At 45.7% G+C, this 25,230-nt stretch overlaps 1 protein-coding gene across 1 annotated transcript; it reads right to left on the reverse strand.

Moving 5' to 3' along the window:
- Nucleotides 1-21,642, reverse strand: GCH1 (GTP cyclohydrolase 1). Its single transcript, XM_078857983.1, has 6 exons — nucleotides 20,777-21,642; nucleotides 4,454-4,563; nucleotides 2,762-2,817; nucleotides 2,541-2,572; nucleotides 1,849-1,933; nucleotides 1-547 (listed from the first exon to the last, which is right to left on the reverse strand). The coding sequence occupies exons 1-6, from the start codon at nucleotides 21,174-21,176 to the stop codon at nucleotides 421-423; spliced, it is 810 nt and encodes a 269-aa protein (XP_078714109.1). The 5' UTR covers nucleotides 21,177-21,642; the 3' UTR covers nucleotides 1-420.
- Nucleotides 21,643-25,230: the final 3,588 nt, after the last annotated feature.

The following is a 25,230-nucleotide window of genomic DNA, read 5'->3' on the forward strand; positions in this document are numbered from 1 at the left end:
GCTTTCCTTAGAGCCTAGTCTCACATGGGTTGGACCAGATGACGCCAAAAGGCGCACAACTCAAAGACAATGCACCATCAGAGTACGATAATTGGTTTTTTACCCTGTTTTGTTGCCAGATAGAAGGGTAAACAAACAATTATCATATTTTTACTGGCAAATGAGGTTCCAATGGTACAACTTTGTCCTCAACAAAGCATGCTCCAGTCTGTCACCGCACGACAACCCTACAGGTGTAGATGTAGCGGCACAAGCTTGTGCAGTGGCAGCGGCTACTCAGGACGGGGTTGAATGTTGAAGGCTCTCAGGGGGGTCTGGGAAGGAAGAGTTGTTGTTGTTGCTGCTATCACCGGTGGTCGCGTGCTCCGCAATGTTGCGGTCCGCAGGCCAGCGGCGTGCCCACGAACTCGCTTTGCTCACTCAGTGTCGGATGAGCGACAGGAACTCTTCTCGGGTCTTGGGATCCTCCCGGAAGACACCCAACATGGTGCTCGTCAGCGTTTTGCTGTTCATCTTCTGCACGCCGCGCATCAGCATGCACATGTGGCTGCTCGTGCGCAAGTAGCAGGACCCAGAGCGGTGGAGAGAGAGAGGGGGGGGGGTTAGTCTACACTCTCACCTGCATTTAAACAAAAATTGATGTATTTATATTCCTAATCACGAAATGTGGAATATCTTACCACTGGCTTAGAGCTGACAGCACAGATAGGTACAGCCCCAACCAAGAGGGAGACGAGTTAATTATTTTTGTCTTTTTCACTTCGACGACGCAATTGAGTTTCAGTGTGCAATTGACAATTTGGTAGAGCACGTTTGTTTGCAAGTTTTGCCACACGTACGTGTGGTTAATGCAGACTTGATTTCCTCGAAAATGGCATCTATATTTTGCTTTTGAACATCTTAACACCCGTTTAATTGCCAGAAAGGGTAAACCCTATCCTTGTTTTTCATCATTTTGGATACTGGCAAAAAAGGTCCCAATAGATAGAAACCACTTGTTTGCTTTTTTGTGCCAGAAACGCAACAAAAATACAAGAACTGAGAGAGTGATGACTCACTGCTCTGAAATGTAACGTATAGGCCATGAGTCATCTCGTGGGAATCTGATCGAGCTTCAACTTTAAAAAAAATAACTTGATACAGACAGACAAGACTTCCTATTACGGTAAACCATGCTGTTTACGGGTCACCGATTGCCTGCTTCCTAAAAAAAAAGTCCAAAAACTTATTTTTAAAAAAATCAGAACGCATCTATTGTGCAAGAGAGTAATGTGCACATTGAACAAAAACCCCAACGTCGTGCTTGGGCAAAGGTCCGGGCAGAGCTACTCGAGTAGTGGGTGGGGTTGGCATAGGATGCAGATGGGGCCCATTAGCAGCTGACGGGGACAATGCTAGAAACGCGATTGTGGAAGTTGCGCGTTAATGTTGGTGTGGCTATGTCACAGTATTAATTCTAGATTTGAAGCTTTCGTGACTGCAAGGATTCATATTCTTAGGTTTTTTTCGGTAAAGTCAAGTAGGTAAAAAATTAAAATTAATAAAAGTAAAATAATAATAATAATAATATAAAATAAAAATCACGTCGTTTCGGAGGCAACACAAGCTTCAGTCTTCAGGTGGAACCGTCACAGCACGATAGCTGTATCATTTTTATTTTTATTTTACTTTTATTAATTTGAATTTTTTACCTACGTGACTTTACCGAAAAAACCTAAGAATATGTCCCAGTAGGCAGGGCTGCCAGCTGACCACGTGTCTCGCTTTGAGCCTCCCAGTAATTGGGTAGCTTTAACCGGGCTTGAGTGACCATTTTATGCCACGGACACCGTTTGTCGTGCAACTCACGTGGCTTCGATGACCACGCCAACACCTGCAGGCTGCAGTGCCTCCGTCACGGCCACAGCAATTTGCTTGGTCAGCCGCTCTTGTACTGGTGGCGGTGTCAAAGAAGAGAAGTCACGAAACCATTTGTGATGGACCACGTGGAGAGGGAGTCGGGAACATAGCAGTAGATACCGCCACTCAAAACCCGATCTACTCTATTTGATGGCCCCGAATGGCTCCCAGCTGTTTTGTGTACTCATGCCATAGAGTGCCCATTTATCAGTTGTATATACAATTAGTATGGTGTATAACCCTATGTCAATCCGCTGATGGATGAAGACCACACTTCACCATACTGGTCAGTGCAGGTTGTGTTCTGATATTATATACAATACATGTGTATATAGATACATGTGTGTAATTTATTCTTTACAATTCTATTCGCTATCCGCTGCTGGATGAAGACAGCTCAATGTCGATCGATGCCTGTGGTCTCATGCAGCTGAAACTCATAGATGTATCGTGCGTGTTCCGATTTCATCGCTCCACTCCCATTGGCTGTACTTTGATTACTAGTTTTCAGTTTGTCTAGATAGTCGTTACTGGTTATGATGAATTGTTAATATTACAGCTTATTTTCTTCTCAATATTAACAACGATCGTGATGATGGATACGCTGAGTTGTGCAAGCTGCTGCGTTGTTTAGTTCTTACCTTGGAGCCTCCTGCTGAACATTTCAACGATCCTGAAAAAAACACAAAAATAGACGAGTTTATAAATACCCAGTCACATAATGTAACCTAAGCCGTGCTCGTGCTTTTTTGCAAACAAAAGGACTGCCCGTTTTGTTGTTCTTTACCAGCAACGAGGTGTACTTTTAGCTTGTGTGTGCACTGCCAGATTACAACGACCCGCAGTTTCCACCACTGCTCACCTGGCCAGCTTGCTGAGTCCCACCACCTTTTTGTTGGGCAGGTATCCAATGTGCACCTGTACACACCCAAGACAAAGATATATCGCCTCAACAGACTGTTGGGGCAAATGCTGTTGGCGAGCACCTATGAAGGCCGGCACGGAACGCGAGGCGGTGGTTGGTCAACACCACGCCCGGCCGCCTTTGTCTCCCCAGTGCTGATGTTTGCCCACCGCACCAGGTATTCATTTGAGGCTGAGTCGACATAGGGGAGACCCAGCACGGGTTCAGATTCAGTTTCAGTTTCATTTATTTGGTATAGCCCTGTGAGCCATTCAGCTCTTGAATCGGGTGCAACGGCAACAAACAAAAACATGAACAAGAAACATCTTAAAGTGACTGCGTAAACAGAAAAATCCAGAAAAAACCAGCAAAGTCTTCCATAAAAAGCACCGTATATCAATGCTGTGTGCAAAAAACCCAGTGGGATGCAAGTCAAACAATAACAACCGTTAGACAATTTAGATTAAAGTTATCAGTCTAACTCTGTACTACAACAAACAAATATGGCTAAACCAAAACGTTTTCGAAATCACCAAAATAAAGTGAGATACCATCACTGGTGTTGCACATTAGCACCCACACATGTTACTGGAAAGCACTAAACAAGTACAGTTAGATGACCAAGAATAGGGGTCAAAGGTCAAAGTTTTTTAAACACGTCGTCTTTCGCGACCAATATGCATAATAGAGGTTTTTTTGGGTTAGATCGCCTAAATATAAATGTGTCATTAAACCCACCACAACCTGACACAGCCAATTAGTAAGGTTTGTCACTTAAACAAAACATACCCACGATATTGACTCTCCAACACACCGCGTGTGCTGAACTAGTAACGAATTGGCATGTTTTATTTACGTGACAAACCTTACTAATTGTCTATCTCGGGTGGTGGCAGGTTTAACGACACGTTTATGTTCACGCGATCTAACCCAAAATAAAAGCCTCTGTATTATATCAAAGTAGACATCAACTCAAATTAGCGTTCATAAGCAAGCAGGCTCTTGAGAGGGAAATTATGGTTAAAAGCTTTCGTGACTGCAGGGATTCATCTTCTTGGTTCTTTCGGTAAAGTCACGTAGAAGGGAAATAATAAAATAATAAAATAAAACATAATAAAATAATTCTCACGACGTTTCGGCCACAACGCAAGCAGCCGTCCTCAGGTGAAGAACAGGTCTGTCAAAAAGACAGTATCTGAATGGGCACCACCAGGCTTGGCAGCGTATATTTAAGCTGGGTTGGAGGGGGGAAGGGGCGCCTTGACAAAATAATTTGCATATCAAATTCCTTTGTCCAAGGCGCCCCTTCCCCCCTTCAACCCCGCTTAAATATACGCTGCCATGCCTGATGGTGCCCATTCAGACGCTGTCTTTCTGACAGACCTGTTCTTCACCTGAGGACGGTTGCTTGCGTTGTGGCCGAAACGTCGTGAGAATTATTTTATTATGTTTTATTTTTATTATTTTATTATTTCCCTTCTACGTGACTTTACCGAAAGAACCAAGAAGAGGGAAATTATGCTGAACCTTCTACAAAGTGATACGTATTTTATCGACCCCGAAGACATGATGCGCCAAGTCATTCCGTAAAGAGGTTAGAAAGTGGTGAATGCGTAAAACCGAGCCAGTGACAAGCAGTGCGGAGCATACCTTGCCAACAAAGGGCACCATGTGATGCTCACACATGGAGAACATGTCAATGTCCTTGACGATCACCATCTCGTCGTGGTCCTCATTGAAGATCGCGTCGTTCAGGATGTCTGCGAGCGGGGAGGAAAACCAAAGACAAATTCGCCTCTTAGATGATGGGCACAAGTGCGTCTAGTTTGCGAGTGCCAATTTTGGCCAGAGCTATACCCAGCTGTGATCATATCCCGCCCTCTTCCGCCCAACCCTTCGCCCCCCCCGATTGCAAATCTTAAACCTTGCACTCAGAACAGGTTTAGAAACCGAAATCACAGCCCTATCAGCCCTAGTTTAAGATACATCTGCTAACTGGCAGTGTTTAAAGGGCGCCTAGGCGTGCATCATCATTCACAACTGCCCACCAACGCGGTACTCTATTATCAATGCCAAAATCAAATCAGCACCCTGACGGGAAGGCTCGGGGCAAGTGGCAGTTGCTACCACGTGCCACTGATGCTGCGCGTCATGGCCCGCTAAAACACATTCCTGCGGAGGGAGCTGGTAGGAACGTTGGGTTGCTAGGTCAATGGCCAGGGTCAACGGCGGCGTGGTGTATTCCGCAAATATGCCCGACTGTGAGGGCGGGCACAAGCCGGCATGAGTAGGTTAAACGTTGAGTTTTATAAGGGCACCACGGGGTGACCAGCCTCTACCCACCCAGCCCCACCCCTCCCACCCCCCACCCAGCCCCACCCCTCCCACCCCCCACCCAGCCCCACCCTCCCCAGCCAGCCCCTCCCCACCCAGCCCCTCCCCACCCTCCCCTCCCCACCCAGCCCCACCCTCCCAACCCAGCCCCTCCCCACCCTCCCCTCCCCACCCAGCCCCTCCCCACCCTCCCCACCCAGCCCCTCCCTGCACGACGGACGGACGGACACATTAATCCCCTTTGGGCTGGTGGAACCAGGAGGTTTCTACCAGTATGAACCCGCGTGACTTGGAAGTAATTAAGCCTTATAGGCCAAAGGGCTAATTGCCAAAGACAATAAATGAAAGGCACCAGCCAGATTGTAGCCAACGTATCCGCCAGCGGCGAATAACTTTACCGCGCCACTTTTATTTGTATGAGGGTCACCCAGGCAAATACCTTTCGAGGCATACCTCGCGAAACTCAAAAACACTCTGAACCCCGAGGCAGCAGGTCTGTTGATGTTTGTGCAGCTTATCTCTGACACCTATCATCGCGGCCCCCCTTACCCGCCCACCCCCCAAGCAGCACCAGCTCTGAATAACCAAACTGCACCCCCCCCACCTTCCTCCCTTCCATACAAAATCCCCTTCTCATTTTCAAACTCAACCTAAGCTTCTCGCTTACTTTGTATTTTTGTGATTGCTCATAAGAAACAATATTAGAAGGGGAGTCGGACGAGGAGACGCGCTTTCATCGAAATTATTAACAGCGTCGGCGTTAGAAGATGTGTACTGACAATTGGATTGGACAAAATAGGCATGAATATAAAAAGGATAAAATGTTATATTCTTGGTTCTCTCGGTAAAGTCACGTAGAAGGGAAACAAAAAAATATATAAAAACATACAATTTTCACGACGTTTCGACTGCAAATTCTCATCAAGTGTGGATTTCACACCTGATGATGATTGCTTGTGTTGCAGTCGAAACGTCGTGAGAATTTTATTATATATTTTTATTATTTTATTGTTTCCCTTCTACGTGACTTTACCGAAAGAACCAAGAATATGAATCCCTGCCGTCACGAAAGCTTTAAATCAAAAGATAAAATGTTAATTATCTCAGATTCTACCGATCATGAGGTCGTTATAACAGCTAATGGAAATTAACTACAGGGCATCATAGAATATATATTTGTTTAAGCCTGCCAATTGGCGTTGAAGATAAAGATGAGCAAAACCAAAAGTCTTGTACAGGTTTGCTGGAGAATTGAAGATGCACATTGGACAATATAAACACACCTCAGAATATGCATACCTAGGGCAGGCATTGAAAGAAGACCGGACTTAATATCGTGAAATAACCAGGTGGATGAGAGTAATTTGGGTTACTTTTTTGAAAACTGGACTGAATCATGAAAAGTATCATCCTCATCTTACTAACAAGAAAAGTGAGCTGAGGCAAAACACGTCACGACAAGGGATAATGGCTGTAGTCCACCCACTGCAGAGAAAGAGAGAGATTGACATCAGCTCATGTGCAGATACTGCATGGAATGTTGCATCGCAAGGCCTTGATGGATCGTGATTATTTCCGTTATCTAGCAGATGATTGACAGTGGCTGATAATGACGATGGGGGTGACTCGCATCCACCCGACTTCATCTGCACTCCAGTTCTATCCTGGGGCATTAATGCCCGAGTCCTATATTTATACTTTTCAACTTTTGTGTGCGTGCGTGTGCGCGCCGCGGGTGGACTGGCGCATAATAGACTAAGCTGGGGGGGGGGGAGGGGGGGATTTGTCGCGATGCAACATCGCGATCGTCATCGACCGTAATCGTTATCGTCACAGATTATATCAGCACAGCCTGCCGGCGTGAGCGAGTGAGTGACGCACGCGCTCACGTTCCACGGATGTGGGATCCATGGAGACGCCGGTGAGTGACTGCCCTGGGGGTGGCCGCTCATTCACCGAGAGGGAGCAGCTGCTCCCCTTGTCCGCACCACGCGCACGTTTCCTTGCCCAAACACCAAAATGTATTTGTTCTTTTATTTTTGCTTTCCACTTGCCGATGCTGTGGGTGTTGGTCTGGGGCTGATGTCGGTGATGATGGTGACGGATTTTGATTCGGTCGTGGGTAATGTTCCACACGAAGATGAAGGGGAAATAAGTGGGAATGTGAAATGTGATGACAATATCATAATGATGGATAAAACCTGAAGATTGGGAGTCGTGGCCCAGTGGTTAGCACCCTGCACCATCAACTTGGTGACCTGAGATTGATTCCAAGCCACGGTTAATATTGCGGTGGATTAACCTCCGCATTCCAAAAATATGAATATGCCCAAACATATGTTTATAGGTACTGTACATAATTTGTTGAAACATTAAAGGAAACATGCTGAAATAATGTGAAATGCTAATGTAGTCGCAATTTATGCTGAATAAATAAAAATCCATGTTGAATAATGCAACCCATGAATAGGCATGGGTCAGGGGCTCTCTTATTTTTGTAATTGGATATCTCGTTCATTTTAAAAATTTATAACATGGTAAACAATGGGCCTTTGGCCAAATAACCCAGTATGTGGCCGATATCGTTAGATCTCGGAAGTGAATCAGGCTTGAGGCTGGGTAACATCTCGATGGGTGTCCACCATTCACAAAAACAGGCGTCTGTGAAGATCAGAAATCAGAACATGTATTTATACTGGAAGAATCCGATGAGCTATGAAGCTCTTTTTCACACATGTCCAGTAAGATGCGTCGGAGTTACATTGTAAGCGCAGCAAAATCCATTGTACTTCGCCATGATCCCTGTCATCACCAACCCGCACTGACCAGTACGGTGAAGATGCTTACCCCGAGCCCTCATTACTCTGATAGTGCATTGTCTTTGAGCTGTGCGCCTGTTGGCGTCCTCTGGTCGGACACCGTTTGAGATGCGGCTCAAAAGAAAGCTGTCTCTGGTGTGAACCAATCAGTTTCAAGGACAATGCATATATGATCAGTGTGTTTATTGTTTGCATTCTGACCGCAAGTATTGTGGTTAATGTAGACATGATTCCTCGTAAAAAGGTTTCAGTTTTGTTACCAGAAAAAGGGGAAAAACCTATTCTTATATTTTGGTACTGGCAAAGAAGGCCTCATGATGCAGTACGGTGAAGTATGGTCAAATAGGCCCCATGGCCCACACACCATGGGGAGGCCCTCATCAAACGTTGGATTGCGCCTTGCAAAACGAAAGTCAGGTGATTCTAGATTTGAAGCTTTCGTGACTGCAAGGATTCATATTCTTAGGTTTTTTCGGTAAAGTCACGTAGGTAAAAAATAAAAATAAATAAAAGTAAAATAAAAGTAAAATAAAAATAAAATAATAGCTGTACAGCTATCGTGCTGTGACGGTTCCACCTGAAGACAGAAGCTTGTGTTGCCTCAGAAACGTCGTGATTTTTATTTTATTTTTATTTTACTTTTATTAATTTTAATTTTTTACCTACGTGACTTTACCGAAAAAACCTAAGAATATGAAAGTCAGGTGGCCAGTTGGTAGTCTGCAACTAATGTCTCCGAGCCCTGCAGGCATCAGCAGTGTGCCCTGAGAAACCCTCAAGGATTATTGTCGGGATTGATTAACAACAGGTGTTGGTGAGTGCACGTGCCACGCAGGAAAGAGATCACTGCAAGTACCACCCAGAGCTCGCGTTCCACAGACACTCGGACGTTGATCATTAAGGCTGAGCCGCTTAGTAACGGGATGCGAGTGAGAAAATAAATATTCAATTGGATTGAAAAAGGCGAAAGACCCCGGGGCCCGCCCAGGACACGCTGCTGGCGGGACGGTGTCTCTCGGCTGGCCTGGGAACGCCTGGGAATTCCCCAGGAAGAGCTCGAGTCTGTGTATAGTAGTGCATAGTGGTGTAGTGTATAGTGTAGTGTATAGTGTAGTCGTGTATAGTAGTGTAGTAGTGTATAGTAGTGCAGTGTATAGTGTAGTAGTGTAGTGTATAGCGTAGTGTATAGTGTAGTCGTGTGTAGCAGTGTATAGTAGTGCAGTGTATAGTGTAGTAGTGTATAGTGTAGTGTATAGTGTAGTGTACAGTGTAGTGTATAATAGTGTCGTAGTGTATAGTAGTGCAGTGTATAGTTTAGTAGTGTATAGGAGTGCAGTGTATAGTAGTGTATAGTGTATATTAGTGCATAGTGGTGTAATGTATAGTAGTGTATAGTAGTTTATAGCTGTGTATATTGTAGTAGTGTGTAGTGTATAGTGTAGTATATAGTAGTGTAGTGTATAGTAGTGTATAATGTACTATAGTCGTGTCTAATATAGTGTGGCAGTGTATAGTAGTGTATATTGTAGTGTATAGTGTAGCAGTGCTGGAGGGAAAGGGAGGTCTGGACCACCACGACTCAACACGCTGCCGCCGCGACCCTGACCAGGACAAGCGGATTGAGAAACGAAGGAAAACGAACGAAAAACGAACGAAAAACAATCAACAAGTAATCCTCCATTCTGACGCCATATTCTGCTTGTAATCGGATTACCGTGAGTTAGAGTGTACTTATTACTGTTCGCGATTCCTTCGATTGCAATACAAAAATTGAACGGGGATTTGTTTTATTGCATTAAAAAACGATTCCAATATTTTCTTTAAAAGATTGAACGGGGAGAATGGTCGTGTCGGGGACTTGGGTTCGGGTTAGAGACGCGGATACTGGCGCGTGATCGTCATGCGAGGGACGACGTTCGTGGTGCAGTCGCTGATCCATCTGAGATTCAATCAAAAAGTCACGCCGAATGTGCTCGTGTATGAAGAACGCGGGTCACGAAAGTAATCCGCAACTTACAAATTTGAAAATCGTAAATCGGTAACAATATGGATTACCTTTAAAAAGGGACCATCAGAACAGTTCACGCAATGTTGAGGTTGTCACACTATCGAAGAAGAAGAAGACGAAGAAGAAAAAAACATTTTGAAGCAAATTCTGAACATCATTCAGCGGCTTTGGTGGCCTTCATCCAGCAGTGGATTGAAACACGGTCGACGATCGACATTTTTGTATTCACGTTTCTCATCCAGTACAGCCAGGGCATCATTGATTCGCGTCGCAAAACGAGGTTTTGGTTGTGCAATTGTGAGACCCGTGTTCAGCTCCTTCCAAACAAAGGCTCCCCACCGTGGCGTGCGGTGCCCGCTAACGTCGCACAGCGGCAGAGTGCTGAGCACGGTGACAGCACGCGTGGAGCTCTGCACTTGGGAAGATCTTAAAGAAATTGTCTCTCTGTGTGTGTTTCTGAGAGGCACCCACCAAAGACACACAGAGATGCTTGCCAGAAGGTGCCTGTATTAAGTAGGCAGGCGATGTATTTATCGGTGTGAGTGTGAGTGTCACTCCAATTTTACGGGCGGGGTTACCCACCCAAGGTACACTTGATTTCTCTATGTAACACAAACTAGATTGGAAGCTTTCGTGACTGCAGGAATTACTCTTTGGTTCTTTCGGTAAAGTCACGTAGAGAATCAAATCAAATAATAATATAATACGACGTTTTCGGTTGCAACACAAGCAACCATCATCAGGTAAGAATGAATGATAAACCACAGACACGGAAACAACATAGGCAGACACACGTGCAGAGAAAGACACACAAATACACACCGAGCGAGACACACACCAAACAAACACAATTTTTTTTCCTGGGTACTAAGTGTCATTTTTTAATTGCTTTTGCCTCAAAAGTACAGAAAATGGCTATTATTCTCCACAAACGTTGCTTCTGTGACCAGGACTGTATGTGAACGAAAGACACAAATGCACACGTTTTCTCATTGAAAATAAAATACATTTCAAAATATCACTGTCCTGGTCACAAAAGCAAAGTTTGTGGGGAATAATAGCCATTTTCTGTACCTTTGAGGCATAATCAATTAGGAAATAACACTCACTACCCAGGGACAAAACACAAATCTTTTGTTACACAGTGAATTCTCTATCGCAGGCAACAGCGAATCCCCACGAAGGAAGTGGCTGAGCATCTTAGTGCAAACCAAGTCTCTTTGTGTCATTTGATTTGACACGCGCATGCAGGCAAATCTTTTATTTTAGGAAAGCAGTTTGCGCACACATATATAATAACACAGAACCCAAAGTTCATCCAACAGAGACAATGCTCCTCAGCTTGACCTTACAGATTGAACGAGCAAAAGGGGCAAATGTTAGCGAGCACCTATGAAGGCCGGTACGGCACGCGGTCGCCTTTGTCTCTCCAATGCCGATGTGTACACACCGCGCCAGGAATATTTATTTGAGGCCGAGTCTACCTAGATGAGGCCCAGGACCGCGCACGGATATTCGTCAAGGATATTATTGGGGCTCGTAGCGCAGTGATATATACCCGCGACACTTTCTCTCCCCCAATGAATGTACGCACACTAAAGACAAAGATCCCCCGTATAGCCTGCACAGACTGTTGGGAAAAGTGCTGTTCGCGAGCACCACCTATGAAAGCCGGCACGGCACACGAGGAGGTGGGTGGCCGGCATCACGCCCGACCGCCTTTGTCTCCCTGGCGGCGATGCTTACACACTGCACTCGGTACGCATTTGACGCCGAGTCGACCTAGGGGAGTCCCAGGACCGGTATCAGATCATCTTCCCTGGTTGTTGGTGGCCGTGAGCGGGAATGGAACTCTAGCCTCGTTGGGTTCGTAGCGCAGCGTGGCGCTAACCGCTACGCTACCGCTCCCCCCTCCCCACGCGAAACACACGAGAGAGAGAGACACACACACACAGACACCCCCCACAACGCACACAGGCGAGAATAGGAGTGGCGTGGGGTGCCGGTTGTGTGTCAAACCACTCACGCGGACAGGCGAGTGTGTTGCGAGGGTTTTAGCGTAAACGGATTAGTTTACACAAAGCCTCGCTGGTTGTCCACAGGCACCCCCCCCCCCCGAACATTCATGCTATCGCGTTCATTCGATTATATGACCCGCGCGCCGCCGGTCTCGCCTTCCCCCGTTAAATTGGCTTTCCAATGAATCCAATTTCTCGTTGTCGATAAGCATATACATTGTCAAGCGTGCTGTGTGTGTATATGTGTGTATATATATACACATATGTGTATGTAAAGCGTAGGGAGTGGTAGCGTAGTGGTTAGCGCTACGCTGCGCTGCGAACCCGGAGCCCCGAATTCTCGATGACCGCTCACGGCTAACACCCAGTGACGATTATCTGAACCGGTTCTGGGCCTCCCCTAGGTTGACTCAACCTCAAATGAGTACCTGGTATAGCGGTGTGTAAACATCGCCACTGGGGAGACAAAGGCGGTCCGGGCGTGGTGCTGGCCACCCACCCCCTCTCGTGCGCCGTGCCGGCCTTCATAAGTGCTCTCCGACAGCCCTTCTTACCCCAATGATCTAAGGCTATACCGGGTTTTATTTTTGGTCTTTGTTGATATTTTTTTCTACACACCGCCAATCAACACAGCCAATCAGTAAGATTTGTAACGTTAACAAAACGTCTCAATTCGTTACGAGTGCAGCAAACACCGGTGTGTTATTTACATACAAGTTGCTTGGGAAAAATAGATAGCACGGATAACAAATACATATGCCCTGTATACTTTGTCGAAAAAATGCATTTGGTAAGCAGTTAATGATGTTTCATTGAAATGACCCAAACATTGATTTGTCCTGGAGAAATCCGATGAGCTACAACGCAGTTTTTTTTACAGATGCCCAGTAGGAGCTGGACATGAAGCTAGCTAGATGTGACAGACTCTACTGAAACCACTGGCTACTGTAAAACCACGCACGGGGAGAAACCGGCGGCAGCTATGAAAGAGAGAGAAAACAAAAATCCGTTTTGTGACAACGCTAAGGCCGCTCTCAACTCATTTGACTGCAACGTTGCTTTGAATACGCCACACTATCTCTTCGACAGGGTTACTCTTCTTATGCTAACCCAATGCCGATGTAAACCCCTTTAACATTGACCAGGATGGACCATGCAGCTGGTGGAGAGTACGTGCTAAATGAACACACCTCGAGAGCGGTGGGCAGTGCATGTGGGTGGGAAGTGTGCGTCAACAACATTGCATCGTGATTCGTGTAGTTACTCAGTCATGGAGAAGGGGGGGGGGTCACTGAACCTCTGCTGGTTTTATGCCCGCAGATAGTAACGGCGTTGTCCTTCTTTTAAAATGTAGTTATGTGTGGGGTTATATTGAGACGCCGACCTAAGTTCGATTCACTGGAGGCGTCACCGTTACTGCGTCTCGGATTTGCCAAGCAAAATCTCAAATAGCTCACGATGACCTGCCATTTGGAATGTCGTCATGTAGATCTTTTACCGTTCAACAATTTCCGGCTCAAACGTAATCAGCCGAGTAGCTGAGCCCCTGTCATCTGCCGTGATCATGCAAGCCGCTCACAGGGGCCAGTGCGTACCTCGGCACCGTCCGTGCCCGAGGCTGATTGTCAACTCCATTAAGTGCGCGCCTCTGCTCAGCATTGCTGCCAAGGCAATTTAATGTCAGGAGCAGAAGACCATCCATTTGTAGGACAAAGAGAATTTTATATATATATGTGTAGGCGATATACTTTTTTGGATAGAAACATAGATAATTTGCTATTCATATATACTACCACTTGATTACTATCATACCAGGAAGAATGAAGACCATGAGTAATGCATTTCCTGTGATGTCCAGCTCTCCATTAATAGTGCCACCTCACTGGTATTTCATAGATTAACATGATGAAAATGTATCCGATGTATGCTGTACATATACTATATAAACGAGATGCTACCAATGATATTTCTAATTACAGACTTCCCACCATATACTCAACTTGCCCCATACTTGCTCATCATTAGCTCCCAGCAATCCAACATGTTGTCATTATATTATTGGTTCTTTCGGTAAAGTCACGTAGAAGGGAAATAATACATTAATAAAAATAAAACTGAGTAAAAATTCTCATGACGTTTCGGCCACAACGCAAGCAGCGTTGTGGCCGAAACGACGTGAGAATTTTTTTTATTATGTTTTATTTTTATTATTTTATTATTACCCTTCTACGTGACTTTACCGAAAAAACTAAAATATGAATTCCTTCAGTCACGAAAGCTTTACATCGAAATATTGTCATTAACTTTCATTCTTCATTCTCTCCAGCAAGACGTATGATTATTGTTTTTTTACAAAACAAATTAGGCTAGAATGCCATCACAACGCTTCCAAGGCTGAATAGGTTAATAATTTTGGAATGTTGATGTTCACCTACTTGAATGACAGAAGCGAGATGTTACAACTGTAGTGTAATAGCGGCGGCTGGTGGACAGCAGCAGCAACTGCGGTGGACAGACAGCACACACGCCGGTGAGGGTGTGCACGGTGTGTGGGCAGAGAGGAGGAACGAGGGCAAGCGTCACGGAGGACCCCATCTGTAGGCCCCTGGAACCTGCTAGCGGGTTCGAGAAGGGAGGCACGGTCAGGGCGGAGCCAGGCGCCGCTGGGAGCATAAAAGCAGCCGAGAGGGGGAGCTCGAGGCTGCCGGTTCTGGGAGTGGACTCGTCTTGTCGTTGCTGTCGTCTCGTCGCCGTCGTCGCTAAATGTCTCCGCTAGATATTGCGCTACGAAGAATAGTAGTTGGTTATCTCAGTCAGCGCCGTCAGTGTTAGGCGGCCAGTGTTGTGTACAGGCCCTAGGCTGAGCGACTGTGGAGAGCGTGTGGACGAGACCGTGGAAGTTGTTAATAAAGAAGGTGCCTCCTACAAACTCTGTCTCTGAATTGTTGACGCTATGCAACTCTGCCAATGATCAGGCAATTGTTATGGAGAGGAGCCAATGTCAGGAGCCTCAGGACAACACCACTGAGCAGGTTTTGTTGTGGTTGTGCTGTGCAGCTATATGATGTGTCTTCGGGATACGACCCGAAAAGCGTTGGGCCACCCTGTGGGTGGTTATGACACGATGTTTCAAATTCACATTCAGTAAATGTCACGCCACCTTAGTGGAACTCAGAGTTTTGTTAAAAATTGTGTCGTTGCAGAATTTGTCTTGGGAAATATTTCAGAGGCCTTGGGCTGCACTGTTTTTCCGTGAACATTATTGTCTATTTAAAGGACATGTATTTACGAGTCCGTGAATGAACGAGAAGGAAGTTCCACGTAATAAATTAAATCCAATCACAGACAAATGTTATCAGGATGCTGATGGATGTGTAGTGGTGATACGTGCTGGCAGGGAGGATCGTGAGACAGCGCGTGGTGGGTGGCTACATCGCGGTCCGCATAGGCCCCACCCCCTGGAGCAGAGGGCTATGTAAGGCGATGCGCGGGGGCACTCGGGGAGTTGGTAACCGGCGAAGACAGAAGACGGAGGAAGAGATAGGCCCTGGGACCCCTAGCCCCGCTGCCCTTGTAAGGGCCGGGGCTCTGTGAGGCTCAGAGGCGAGGCCTTGGGATTCACGGCCCAACGCCCTTGTAAGGGCCGGGCTGTGTAACTCAGTGGTCGAGACCCGTGGCCTGGCAAGGCGGGTCTGATAGCTCCCCGTGGGGAGAGCGTAGCCGGAGAGCCTGAGTGCAAGGCAGAGTTAGGCACGCGTACCCTACGGGAGAGACTGAGTGCGTGGCCGAGCCGGGCGCGCGTAGGGGTCTGATAGCTCCCCGTGGGGAGAGCGTAGCCGGAGAGCCTGAGTGCAAGGCAGAGTTAGGTACTCTGCCTTGCACTCAGGGAGAGACGGAGTGCGTGGCCGAGTCAGGCACGCGTAACATAGGCGTTATCTCGGTTGTGCCTGTTACTGCGCAACCATTGTGAATAAAAGAGTGCTGCCCCGTCAACTCGTCTCCCGCCATTATTGAAGATATTACAGATGCAATAACAGATACAAATTTAAATAAATGAATCCTTCTTGAATGAAACCCCGATCATTGTCGGTGCCAAATTAACACCGAAATTCCACATTCCTATGGCAGGAACGCGTCTCTCCACAGGACAACCGCTGTTGGCTTGAATACAATGTGGTACTCGTTCTATGGACCCGAGAGAGATGTTAGATTGAGTCAACCAACAATCACGATTTGAACTCACAACCTTTACAATTGCGAGCCGCTCACTCTTCCGCGGAGCGTGCGACGCGAGAGGGTCAAAAACACCAGAGGTGTGGATGTAATCTCATATGCATGGCTCATATAAGGTGGCCCAAAAATCAAGACCCATTGTTGTATTTTAACAATGAGATTGTTAAAATGTAATTTATTTTAACAATGGCATCTTTCTTTTATTGTTCATTCTTCAAGTTAATATTCCATCCGTTATCATTATGAATATCTACTCTCTTATTCTTCCTGTGGGGTCACCTCAAATCTGTTGTTGACAAAACTCAAGTAACCTGAATGAATTGAGACAACAAAATGCAATTGGTGAGAATTCGTGCATGAAATAACGTTATGTGATTTGTAAAAAAAACAATAATGGCCCTATGTGTCCTGAGTTTTGATCCACCCTGTATAATCTTGATTTCAGGTCATTTATTTCACCAATTGTGAGCCTGCTAGCATATTTTTTTTTACTCGAACTTATACAACTTATGTTTACGCAATTGTGCTTACATTTTCCAGTAGATCTCTATTGAAAAGAGCCTGGTCTCATACCCAAATTGGTTGACGTGTTAACCAATCGGATGTCTCTTAAGTGAACCTTGCCCTGGCCATAATCAAATTTTGCTGCGATTTTAGTGCCGTCATTTCCTCACATAATCTTTTACTGTTGCTGTTGTTATTACATTTCTAGCGGTCCAGTTACACGTGCCTTTGTCTGGAAGCTTCAGTGTGTACATCTGTGTCATTTGTGGTTTTTTTAAATCCTTTATATTAAGTTCACTTGCTTGCTTGCTTAGGACCGTGCAAATCTTTCGGTCGTTTTTTAACCCACTTCCCGTGATCCAATCGAGCTGACATTTTCCACACAGACTCGTTGTGCGTGACAATTAATGTTCGTGAAAATTTTTTTCCAAAATTTTACACTTCTTAGGACAAAAATATTATATTTAATTACCAATTGCTTAATGCTGCCATGCAATCATCTGACCCATAGGTGGCAGCCATCTCAAGCCAGAGGACGAGAGGACTCTAGCCGCTACGCATATAAAGGATTTATAGTAAAAAACTTTGTTTTTACGGGTTATACTTGTTTCCTCATAACCCCATGGTCTCTGAGCCCTTCCATCAGTAAACATGCACTGGCCTTCCAGAACGATCACAACTGATAACACTGTAGACCGCATGGCATGAATGCCAGGCAGGCATACGTATACAGTACAATTAGCCGTTTGTAAATGTCAGTGGTTATATATGTTGCTACACAGTACTTGAATGATGCTGGTGCTGATGGTAATGATATCCTATGGAGGAATATCAAGATATTGCAGTGTGACATGAAGTTTTGATATCCAGTCCCGGAGCTTCAGCAGATGCGGAGTGACATTTCAGGGAATGAGTAACAGTGGACAGTTTTTTACTTGACGTCCCATTGTTTGCAGATATTCGGAGCAGGTTTAAGTTGGCTGCTTGGCTCACGGGATAGGGGTCGATCGTCAATATTGGTAATAATTTAATATAGACTCCAAGATACAGTTAGTAAATGGTTATAATCAATATCATAGAATTACGCACTTTTCTCTATCTACTGCTAAAGGGAAGCACATCATCACAGCAGGAATCGCTCGATGCTGATCGTATCCGTCAGCAGGAATTGAACTTAGGTGTGGGGGGGGAGGAGCGGTGGCTCAGTGTGTTGACCACTAATTAAATCCAGGATGCTGATGGCAGTGCATTGTTAAGGCGGAGAAAAATAAAAACGTCTGGTTTAGAAAAAGGGATGTTACTCAACCTAAAGCAATTTGAATAAATCAATCCCTCTTCTTGAATTCTTCTTCAGTGATTGTTAATTCCAATTTTAAGTATGTTAACCACTGCGCCCCAGATTATGGCAATGTCTAAACACCTACGCGCACGCATAGACCTTGACACACTAAATTCACTCGCTCACTCTCACGCATGTGCAATTATCCTAAAAAAAATCACGTGCGATCAATTGTAAATTCACTCGGGCGCACATTAAAACACGCAATCTCTTTAACAGACACTCGCGCATTCACGATCACGCTTGAATTCACTATTGCGCGGAGATTCTCTCAAAAGCCACCACGTTGCCTCCACGTGCCCATTCACACTTTCACACTCATGCATGTTCACTGACTCACAACGCTCATACATTAATTAATTATCACACACGCACACTACACATTCATTCCCACAATTGTATTCACAAATACGTTTTAATAGACTGCGGGGGTAACGGCTGTCTGCATTCATAAAATTCTAGATTTGAAGCTTTCGTGACTGCAAGGATTCATATTCTTAGGTTTTTCCGGTAAAGTCACGTAGATAAAAAAATAAAATTAATAAAAGTAAATTATAAAATAAAAATCACGACGTTTCGGAAGCAACACAAGCTTCCACTTGAAGACGGAAGCTTGTGTTGCCTCCGAAACGTCGTCATTTTTATTTTATTTTACTTTTATTAATTTTAATTGTAATTTTTTATCTACGTGACTTTACCGAAAAATCCTAAGAATATGCATGCATATACACACAAGTTTACACAAAGACAAAGCTCGCCTGTATAGCCTTAACAGATGCTTGGGGCAAGTGTTGTTAGCGAGCACCTATGAAGGGGGGTGTGGCCAGCACCACGCCCGGCTGCCTTTGTCTCCCCAGTGCTGATGTTTGCACACCGCACCAAATACTCATTCGAGTACCGAGGGGAGAGCCAGCACGAGTTAAAATAATCGTCATTGGTGCTGGCCGCGAGCGGGAATCGAACTCGGGTGGCCGGGTTCGTATCGCAGCGCACTAACCATCACACTACCGCTCCCCACAATCTCACACGCACAATCTCTCTCACACACACACCCCGCCACCAATAGGTGGCCCACGTCACCATGGCGCTTGGCGTCAGGATGGGTGCACTTTGAGTCCACGTGGAGTGACGAAATCTCGCTTGCAGCACACGCACACGCACCCGACACATTGAGTCCCCTCTGACACACATTCATGTGTTCACTTGATGACATTCACTTGCATACCAAACCCCACTCTGAGAGGGTGCAACGATGCGTGTCAAATGCCGTAGTGAATTCACGTAAATGAAGGCACGGATGTGATTGTGTTACGTGACCTGCCAGCGAGACTCACAAATACTGAACACACTGCAGACGCAAGTGCTGTTAGCGAGCGCCTATTAAGGTCGGCACGAGCGAGTGGTGAGGCCAGGCAAACTATAAACTAAACTATTTTTTTTTATATTACCAGGTAAGGTCCACTGAGCTACACTGTAAAGCTCTTTTTCAGAAGCGACCTGCCCACAAATGACAGCTCAACGAAGTGGCTCATCACGTGGATATTTATAGCAACCAAATACTCTAAAACGCATGTTTCTAAATGTAGAGGGAAAAACCCGAAGCACTCGGAGAAAAATCCACGCGACCACGCGGAGAAAATGCAGGCGTCAGGGTCCGGATCGAACCCACGACCTCCTGCACACCAAGCGAAGTTAGTTAACATCGCTCGGCTGCCCCCCGTCTCCCCAGGACTGATGTTAACGCACCGTGTCAAGTGTTCATTTCAGGCTGAGTCGACGTGGGGCCTGCTCAGCCGTGAGCGGGAATCGAACTCGGGTCGCCAGGTTCGTCGCGCTCTCACAGAAACGCAAATTGCACTAACCACTACGATACCGCCCCCCCCTCCCCGCTCGCACTTTCACACACTCAGAGGCTGCGCGCCTGTGGAGCGGTGGTGGCGAGCCGTAGTTATCGCGTTACAAACCCAGCCAGCTGAGTTCGATTCCCGCTCACGGGGCCAATATCGGTGAGGAATATCTGAAAACGGTCCTGAGCCTCCCCTCGGGTCGACCCAGTCTTGTATGAGCACTGCGTCCGCTGTTTCTTGTGACCATACATCGCTGGGGACACGACGGCAGCAGAGCCTGGCGTTGGTCGACCTTAATATGAGATAATAGGTTTTTTCCCTTTTTTCTGGCAACAAAACAGGTGTTGAGATGTTAAAACACCAAACTGAAACATTTTTACAAAGAATCATGTCTGCATTAACCACGCTGCTTGTGGTCAGAATGCAAAAAAAAGTACTCTGAAAATAGATGCATTGTCCTTGAAACTGATTGGTCCACACCAGAGACAGCTTTCTTTTGAGCCTCGTCTCAAACGGTGTTAGACCAGAGGACGCCAAATATGCGGACGACCTTAATATGCGTTCGCTAACAGAACCTGCTCCAACAGTCTGACAACGCATTTCTTGAGAACTGCTCTTTGTGTTTAGTTTGTTGTCCTTCCCCCACACCTCCGATTAGCGCGGTTGGTTTCGCGCGGTGGTGTGAAAGAAGTTCAGCATTCGTACATCCCGTCTGTTTACGGAGAGCGGCGTCGTACATCATTCAACGCAAGCGAGCCTTACCACCCGGGCCACGCGAGTTCCATTTCCACTCACGGTCAAAGCGCAACAACGGGCGTGACAGCCTCACAATCTCGCAGCGCAAAATAAAAAAACCCACAACTCAACTCACCCGCGAGCCTCTCGTGGTAACCCCTGGTGAAGAACTGCATGGCTTTGGCTGCCCTGCCGGGCGTCTTGAGCAGCCCCTCTCTGCCCGGGTCCTCCCCGATGCCCCGCAGGATGCCCGTGTAAGCGGCCTCCAGCTGCCCCAACGCCGCCGCTGGGACCGCTGGGGCTGCGTGCGCGACGCGCGCTGGAACGGGCACCACCTGCAGCCCGTTCGTGCGCTCCGAGTGACTCGCAGGGAGGACGAGTGGAGGAGGAGGAGTAGGCAGAGTGCCCTCGTCGCTTCTCACGCCGTCTTCCTCATCCCCTTGCTCCTGCGCCGCTGCTGAGAAGCCGTTAGCCAGGGCGTACTTGGAGCAGCTCCTGCTGCCGCTGTCCATGGTTGTGTTGGCGTGAGCGTTCATGCGTGCGGTTGAGTGCGGCTGCCGTGTGTGCGTGTGCGTGCGACTAGGCAGCTATCGACCCTGGGTTGTTTGATGCGGCTCCCCCGTGTGAGTGTTTACGGAGGTGCCCGTGTGCGTTAGATTATGCCGGTTAGCTGCGTGCGTTGTGTGTAAGTCCACGTAGGGTGCGTGCCAAGTGTGTGTGTGATTATGCAGGCACCTTGTGTGTGTGTGTGGGATATTATGTAGATACCTGTGTGTGATTATAAATATACCTGTCTGTGATTTGTTTTTTTATACAGGTGTGCTGGGAGTGTGTGTGTGAGTCGGTATATATGTGTGTGTATGTGAAGAAATATTATGTTAATCTTCTTTATTATGTTGATCTTCGTTCGCGCCGTATGTGCGTGAAGGCTTATGTAATTGCGCGCGCGCGTGCGCGTGTGTGCGCGTGTGTGCGCGCGCGTGCGATTGTGGAACTGTAGCCGGCAAGTGCGCAACAAGTGAAGAGAGAGGCCGGCTCCAGCCGGTATTTATAGCGAGAGCCGAGGGAGACCCCCACCTCCCAACCTCCAGCCGCTCAGCGAGCAACGTCACGTCACTCACTCTCCACCAGACAGCCCACGCAATCGGAACAGAGGTCGATGATTTATGGGGTGTACCTGGTATCTGTGACGGTGTACGTTCAGCGCTTCGTTTCAGTCGGAATTAATTTGGCAATGCCACATCCGTCTCGCCTTATTTGTCTTAGACCCGTTGTTCTCAGTATTATTATACGAATTTCAGAGCATTAATAATAACAATAACAGGTTATATTCTTGGTTCTTTCGGTAAATTCACGTAGAAGGGAAATAATAAAATAATATTTATATGATTTCCCTTCTATACGTGACTTTACCGAAAGAACCAAGAATATGAATCCCTGCAGTCACGAAAGCTTTAAATAAAAAAATAACAGGTTACTTTATTGTGGATACTAGTGGTAGTGCCTTATGCCGATCCAGCCCAGCAAAACTATGAAAACATATCCAGCGAGAAATGAAGCCCTGCATATTGTGGTATATGAGGAGAAGATGGATCAGAGAAAATACTCACGTTAGAGGCATCATGTTGACTCTCATTGGGTCCTAGGCAGGATACATGATTATCATCGTCGCCATCACCGCAACCATCACTGTCGTCATCATTGTCATCGTCGTCATCGTCGTCATCGTCGTCATCATCGTCATCGTCGTCATCATCGTCACCATCATCACCATTCATCATCACAATCATATCTTCAATCATGATCGTGAGCCGTGGACCATCCACTGCTGGATGAAAGCCTCGCCTGTTCATCATCTAGTCTCGCCGCAGCCTCCGATTAGCATGGTTGTCTAAAACGTACGATGCGCAAAAAAGTGAAACATACATACATAGCTTGGTTTAGATATGTGAATGACATATTGGTGGTCTGGCCACAGGGCAAATATACACTTAACGATTGTTTTAATAATCTCAACTCGTAAAACCCGTCCATACAGTTCACCATGGAAGTGGAAGTTGACAACTCTTCCATTTCTTGATATTCTGCTCGGGCGCGGCTGAAACGATAAAATAACAACACGGCGTTTACCGAAAGAAAACGCACACTGACGCCTATCTGAATGCAGAGTCACACCATCACCCCGCACAGAAATCCTCTCTCATCAAGATGCTCATACATCGGACGAAGAAAGTGTCAGATGGTGATAGTCTAAGAAGTGAAATTAAACATGTTAAAGAATCGCTGCAATTGAACGGTTACAATTCTGCACAAATCAACAGGGCGCTGAATGCCAAAACCAAATCAAACAGCACAAGCATTGAAACTGACCAAGTAATTAAAACTATTTAAAAAAATATCGTATATTGCAGGAGTAACTGATAAACTAGCCAGATTTTTTTGAAAAAAAACTAAACATCCGAGTCAGATTTGGCCCAGTACATGAAATACAGAAACGAATATCTGGTACTAAAGATGTATTACCGAAGCTATCAACAGAAGGTGTGTACCGGATTAATTGCTTTTGTGGCAAATGCTATGTTGGTCAGACAGGACGAATGATCAGCATGAGACTAAAAGAACATCAGAGAAATATTAAATACTCCCAAATACAACTGTCAGCAGTAGCAGAACACAACTGTTAGCAAGGACACTCAATTGATTTTGATAATGTTGAAGTTTTGTGCAAAACTAGTTAATACTGGCCTAGATTAATTCGATAATATATCGAAATTGAGAGAAATAAAAATATTGTTAACCGTTGAGATAGTTACAGGCTTAATGCTGCTTGGAAGCCAATCATCAAGTAATGCACTGTTTAACTTAATGACTATACAGGTCACCGTAACGTCGATGGTGATTACCTGTGAGCTCTACAAAAACAATGTGCATGCATAACGCGCGTGCATAATGTACGTTGATCACCATATGAAGAACCCAACCGGAAATGGATACCCATTGTGATGTGTTGGCATTAACCCCCCCCTCCTCTCTGGCGTTCACACGTGAGTGGTTCACACGTGACGTCATCACATCTATCCCTCTATTTTAGAATGAAACAGGAGGATTTCTCCACAAATATGTCTGTCACCTGATGATGCTGGCTGTAATTTCTGGCGATACATCGTACTCAGATTGTAAATATTCTGGGTTTACTCTCCAACACACCGGTGTGCTGTACTAGTAACGAATTGGCACGTTCTGTTTACGTGACAAACCTTAGTAGTTGGCTGTGTCGGGTCTAACCCTAAAAAACTCTATTATAGATTATATTGGTCGCGAAAGCCTACGTGCTAAACATATATACAGAATGTTTGTGAAGGTATAATCCCTTATTGAATGACTATAATTGGACATTATTTAGTTCTAGGTGAATACCATTGTGCACAGACACACACTTGGAAGTATGAAAATCATATCATACAGGTGTCATCGCTTTAAACCTCCAACTATTCCACTACGGTGCGAGGGACACATTTTTCGGAGATGACAAAAAAAGCTGTATTATTGATAGCTTTCTAAGATAATGGCCCCGAAAGTAGAGAACACATGCCTGAGACGCGTGGAGCAATGAGATGAGCTCGTGTTGCAGGCGCGTAGGTAAAAAATGAAATTAAAATTAATAAAAATAAAACAATAAAATCACGACGTTTCGGAGGCAACACAAGTCTCCGTCATCAGGTGGGACCGTCACAGCCAGATTTGCTGCATCAAGCTTCAAATCTAGAATTAGAGAAAAGGAGTTAAATATATGAATGAATGAACAAAGTTCATGAATGACCACCTCTATTGAAGGAATATGCAGAACATTACATGCTATATACAGTTTACACAGCTTAGTGGGTGTCAGTGTGTGCAATTCACTGTTCATCTGCATTAACAACCATCAACACGTTTTGGAAATTCCACATTCCTGTTGCAGTAGAAGTCCATCCATAGAACAACGAAAAATTCCACAAATGTTGATAGTAGCCTGCATAATCTGCACGACTAACATCGGTAGCAAGTGATATTTGAAGCAGCCGTTTGTATATTTTCCTCCGGCATCTCCAGTTTCCTCCGATGCAATGTAATTGGTATTGGCCATTGTCACTGATATTGGGCAAACATCCCAATGCTGAAACATTTCCTGGCAATTACGAAATTGGAAGTAAAAGTATCAACATCGCCCCCTACTGTGAAAATGTGTCATGACCTGCTTCAAAAAGAGTTGAGAAGCCTGGATAAAAGTATTTCCCCTGCAGTACGCAGGGGAAATACTAAATGGCTGATTCAACAAGTGCACTGACAGATGGAACTTCATACCTGCTCATATATATTAAGGTCACAGTGTTGGTGGTATTCACATGTGAGCAGCCGTAGTGAGCATGGGTCACTGAGCATGGGTACTGACGGACGTATCCTATTTGCCAGATGCACGTAAGCCACACCGACGTTTTAATCCTGCTAGCCCTGTCAGTGAACCACTAATGTATCATCATTGAACAAAAAGGCAAAAGTTGCATTCTTCATAAAAAAAAGAATAACAATCAATAGAATAAAATGCTAGAA

This window comes from Lampetra fluviatilis, chromosome 7 (genome assembly GCF_964198595.1).
Source record: "Lampetra fluviatilis chromosome 7, kcLamFluv1.1, whole genome shotgun sequence".
NCBI lineage: Eukaryota > Metazoa > Chordata > Hyperoartia > Petromyzontiformes > Petromyzontidae > Lampetra > Lampetra fluviatilis.

Bases quoted from the DNA above. Each gene is read 5' to 3' on its own strand.
- GCH1 (XM_078857983.1), bottom strand. From the start codon at position 21,176: ATGAACGCTCACGCCAACACAACCATGGACAGCGGCAGCAGGAGCTGC. The intron at 4,564-20,776 runs GTGAGTTGAGTT...CCCCGCTCGCAG, and splicing joins TTACCACGAGAGGCTCGCGG to ACATCCTGAACGACGCGATC. The intron at 2,573-2,761 runs GTGAGCAGTGGT...TGTTTTTTTCAG, and splicing joins GGACTCAGCAAGCTGGCCAG to GATCGTTGAAATGTTCAGCA.